This window comes from Priapulus caudatus, unplaced genomic scaffold, assembly GCF_000485595.1.
Source record: "Priapulus caudatus unplaced genomic scaffold, Priapulus_caudatus-5.0.1 Scaffold114, whole genome shotgun sequence".
In the NCBI taxonomy this organism is placed as follows: Eukaryota; Metazoa; Priapulida; class Priapulimorpha; order Priapulimorphida; family Priapulidae; genus Priapulus; species Priapulus caudatus.
In genome coordinates, this window is record NW_014577175.1 from 125,665 (window position 1) to 130,767 (window position 5,103).

At 42.9% G+C, this 5,103-nt stretch overlaps 1 protein-coding gene across 1 annotated transcript in view; it reads left to right on the forward strand.

Moving 5' to 3' along the window:
• The window catches only part of LOC106805465 (solute carrier family 2, facilitated glucose transporter member 3-like), a 37,201-nt gene extending 32,437 nt beyond the window's left edge, over nt 1-4,764 (forward strand). Inside the window, exons 11-13 of the mRNA XM_014807056.1 lie at nt 2,893-2,965; nt 3,990-4,120; nt 4,366-4,764. Of these exons, the coding sequence (XP_014662542.1) occupies nt 2,893-2,965; nt 3,990-4,120; nt 4,366-4,659 (498 nt within the window). The 3' untranslated portion in view covers nt 4,660-4,764. The remainder of the gene's footprint in view (nt 1-2,892; nt 2,966-3,989; nt 4,121-4,365) is intronic.
• Nucleotides 4,765-5,103: the final 339 nt, after the last annotated feature.

A 5,103-nucleotide genomic window follows, 5' to 3' on the forward strand; every position in this document is an offset into this window, starting at 1 on the left:
TACACATGATATCTGTCTTGCAGCGCTTCCTGGCTTGATATCTTGAGAGATCCTGGTCTGCGCGCAGCATTGTTCGTCTGTCTCCTGCTCAAATCCAACTCTCTCTGCCGTAGCGTGGTTATTGCTGTACGTACCTTTACATGAGGATTACTTCATACTGAATTCCATATTCCTCATGCAATCAGGGTTCGTAGCGGGTCTTCCAAAGTCTTATAAAACTTATTTGCCAAAAATAAAATAGGGCCTTTATTAGTACTTATTTTGGTGAAATCTTAGAAAATACTTAATAGTCCTTATTTTTGATTAAATTTTGAGTAAAGGACCATTTTAAACATTTTCTGTCTTGAATTTCGGCGAAACGTCTTTTTCATAAAAGATCGCGGTTTGTCATATTGATCGCTGAATGCGGAGATTTGTTTGTTCTGTTATTAGTGTATCTTAATGTCGGTGATCTATCAAAATCGCGTAAAAAGTTCTTATTTTGGCCTCCAGAAAGGCGTCTTATAAGTCCTTATTTCAACATGTGTTTTACTACTATGAACCCGGCAATACTCTCAGTCATGTCACTGAGTCAGTGACACTGACATGTTACACAGCTAGGGAGGTTTTCTATGGTTATTGGTATCTATTGCATATTAATAAAGCCGGTTTTAAAACGTTATTCGTTGTGGTTGTAAACATGGCTAATGTGATCAATAATGATATCAGTGAAACAGCCTAATATCGACTCAAGCTTCACTGTTCGTGATTCAGATCGGGGAATTTTGTCGCTCACAGCGTGTGTATTACTCGACCAAGCTGTTTACAAGTATCAACAACACCTACCCGAGGCAGCATACTGCTACATGGGCATTGGAGCAATGAAACTTCTTACAAACATGTTCAGTATGTACGTGTTGGAAAGATGGGGGCGCAGGATTCCACAGCTGGTTGCACTGGTGCCAGGCAGTAATGACCGCAATTCTGGCCATCGTTCTCAGCTTTCCGGTAAGTCTAGAGGTCGATGACTTTGTAGTCCCGCCATGCGATGTTCACTATTTGTCTTTAATGAATGCATGGCAAGGAGATGTCAACTGTGACTGGTAAGACTCAGACATTCAGCAGACTTTCTTAACAGGTATGCAGCTATACATGTCTGCCGTAATATCATAAAATTGTTTGTGTATTCTATGCAGGGGTTTGAATTTGGCACTAATTCAAAAACCACTTCCGACAAGTTATTAATCAATATCCACTTTTACAGAGCTGATCCAACAGGGTTAGCGTAAAAGTTGTCTGTAAATATAACTGGGTCTCACCAAATACATTAATGTTAAAATCACAAAACCTACTATTTGGAGCACAGGAATCTAACCAGATTAGTATTGTGTGTGCAAAACATTGTAAATATTGCAAAGTTCAAAAATAAAGCCAGCCGCACACGCTGTGTTTTGTGCTGCGCCTCGGCCACGCGTGGCTGATGGCCGCAGCACAAAACACAGCGTGTGTCATGCAAACCATTCGATTTCTTGCGTGTCTGAAAATATCACAGTGTTGATATTTTCTTCCAGCTGTGGCAGATTGCACAGCGTCTGCGGATGGCTTTGAAATTCACCACCCGGCACCGGCTCTATGTAACCGACCAATAGCAGCAGGTCAAGCGAGTCACGTGATCTTAACTTGCGGTTGCACTGCGGTACACGCAGATACACGCACGTACACGCGGGCACACGCGGATACACGCACGTACACGCACGTACACGCGGGTGTATCTGCGTGTACGTGCGTGTATCCGCTTGTACCCGCGTGCACGTGCGTGTACCCGCGTGCACGTGCGTGTACATGCGTGTACGTGCGTGTACCCGCGTGTACGTGCGTGTACCCGCGTGTATCTGCGTGTACCCGCGTGCACGTGCGTGTACCCGCGCATAAAGTAGTATATAACATACAGTTAGCTTGTTGATAAAATACTCAAAGGTCGCAGGCTGATCTCTCGGCCTTGTCGCTATATTTTATGCTGTAGATGTTTATAGGTATAAACGTTAGCTTTATTGGGTTATTCAATCTCTTACTCCATTCACAAAATAAATACTGTCTAAAATATCTAACGGACAGTAATCGGACAGATGGGCAGTATATAGTGATGTCACGATCATCGATTATACTCGATCATCGGTTGAACAGTGGCTCGAACCAAGCGCTTAGTGATGTCACGATCATCGATTATACTCGATCATCGGTTGAACAGTGGCTTGAACCAAGCGCTTGGTTATCAAAATCCATAATTGATTTCATCGGGGGCAAAAAAATAAAAAAAAACTTGGAAAACTGATGAGAATCAGTACAGGTATTATACACACAGTAGTAAACAGTGCAAAACAAACAGTAAACAGGGCTAAACAAGCACATACATGCACACGACGTTACGCACACGCAGGCATTCAACACCCCGAGTAACCGATTGTAACCAATCATCGGTTACTTGGGTCCAACCGATGATCGATTAAGAAATTACAACCGATTGACAACACTAGCAGTATATAATATCTATGATGTGGCATCATTAGTGGTTCATTGCAACTCCTACACAACACTAGCTAGGTTCTTTCGTTAAGGCAAATATGACTCGTGCCTCTTCCAGATGACAACACCTGATATTGTGGGTGATACGACTGAATAATAGTATGACTGTGCTGTTAACCGGATTTATTCGTAATAATTTACAGGAACTTTATGTGCGTTCCTGCGTACGTGTGTTGTATATATAGAATTTTAATGTTTTGCTTACCATCGTGTTCATTTTTTAGAAGCTTAAGAATTCTTATCCACACAAATAAGTACAATTCAAATGAATTCCAACCTTGAGTATATGCAATACATATGGAGTGATGAATGTTCTCGGTTCTATTTCAGCAATACGCATGGGCAAGAGTTGCTAGTGTTGCGGTTACTATTCTCTTCATCTCCTTCAATACATTTGGCCCTGGTAAGTACAGAGCTTTATTTTAACGTATACTTCCACCAAAATAAGTAAAGCAGGACTCATGTCAAATATGCTAGCTAAAGCCTGGCGCACACGTTACGGTTTTTCTCGTACTAGTACTACTACACTTTCCGTTCCTTACCGGTGTGAATTCGGAGCGTGTGTGTGGTTTCATTATCCTGCGATTTTTACCCTGCGATTTTTGCTACTGATTGGAGAACTGGTTTGATGATATCTACCGATAAAAATCGCACGGATAAAATCGGACCGTAGCGTGTGTGGTGTTCAAATGGAAAAACCCGGTTACATGGGCCAATCGGCATCAAGCAAAAATCACATGATAAACAAATTGGCAGCGTCCATGGAAGTGGCACATTTTTTTGGGACAACGCAAAGGAAGCATTACCTTTTGATATTATAGTCGCATTACTTTTTAATATGGTCGCAGCATAAATGTCTCTATGACACAACATCATCTGAATACAAAACCGCAATAAGAGGTCACATGCGTTAAAAGCTATCGCTGGTGCTCTTAATAATAATGCCAATGCCAAAGTCACATGATCGATCTTGCAATATTTATCACGATTTTAATCGGTAACCAGCGCACACAGCGTGGCGCGCGGAATATACACCGATTATTTCCTGCGATAAAATCCGGCGACTAAAACCGTAGCATAGCTTTCATGTGCACCAGGCTTAGGCTTATCTGTTTATAGTTTTATCGTATGCTGTGTGCGTCGAGTGGAGGCGTTTTTTTTTAATTTGCTCTACATATTTCTTGCAAGTTTGCAATATTCAACACAGTACATATATATTATATATATATATATATATATATATATTTCCATGCATTCAATGGTGGTAGCAAACCCATACCTCCATGTTACTAAATCTATCAGCGTGGTAATATGGCAGGATTGTAAGGTTAAGCCCGCGTACATAGTACAGATAAATTCAGATGTTTTGTCGAAAGATGTGTGGTAGGGTGTAATGATTATCATAAAGTTTTTCTCACGTTTCCCAGCTACAATCTGCTTCATGATCACCCCGGAGCTTTTCCGTGAGAATGCACGGCCCTCTGCTGTTAGCATGTCCTTCATCGTCATGTACGTTACCAATACACTGGTTGGCGTCAGCTTCCCTACGCTGAAAAAGGTATGGTTCACATGGTTGTTAAAACCTCCCTGTTGGTTGTGCTCTGCGTAACAGTATACTGATTGTAGATGATTTTCTCTGAAGGAAGAAGGAAGTGATAAGTGAGGATATCCTGCACGGGATTGCATGCCAGAGTAGTTAAATTGTTGCACACTAGTGCAGACGTTGTGCCGAGTGCAGCGAACTGTCGCACCGGTAACCGCTCTTTGTATTTAGTCTCGTGACACGGTGCTCTTTGATTGCAGGTGATGGGGCCCTACGTGTTCCTCATCTTCAGTGGATGCTCTGTGGTTCTGTGGGTTTACATCTATCGCAATATGCCGGAGACGAAGGGCCGGTCAATTGAGGACATAGTGAAAGGCTTCGGCGTGAAATCGGACGCAGGTAAACCAGAGGCGGTCGAAGATGAGAGCCTAGTCATGCAGAACCTCTGTGAGAAAACACCGGACGAGAAAGCGACACTGCGTAACGGGGTCGGCCCATCTGACGACGCTGACAAGGAAATGGCAGCTATTTGTGAGAAAGACCCAAATGTGTGAGGTGTCAGTGTCTACTGGTGCCTGTACATGCATAGCATCAAGAGCTAATAATACCTAGAGTGTACAACGGAAAAACGGGAAAATAGTGCTATTTCACGACAACATTATTCTACTTTGCCTGCGAGTCTATATAATTTGCAATGTATTGCATTAAGCAGAATTCTTTTGGCTCTCTAAAAAAGACCAACGCGCTGTCAATACGATACTCCTAGGCGGAGATATCGGCTCCTATAAACCTCCCCTCCACATGCCAAACGCCGCTCTGATCCACTTCTGTCCCATCCTTCACGCGCGCGCTAAGCGTTGCTTCGTGAGAGTTCGGGTTTTCCGCCATAATTTTATGAATGATTTTCGGCGTGCAGGTGCAGGGTGGAGGTGACCTTTCGGGGGCATCGCGCCTATGCCCTTATTCTCCCATTATTCTTTCCTAGCACGGCTAATACC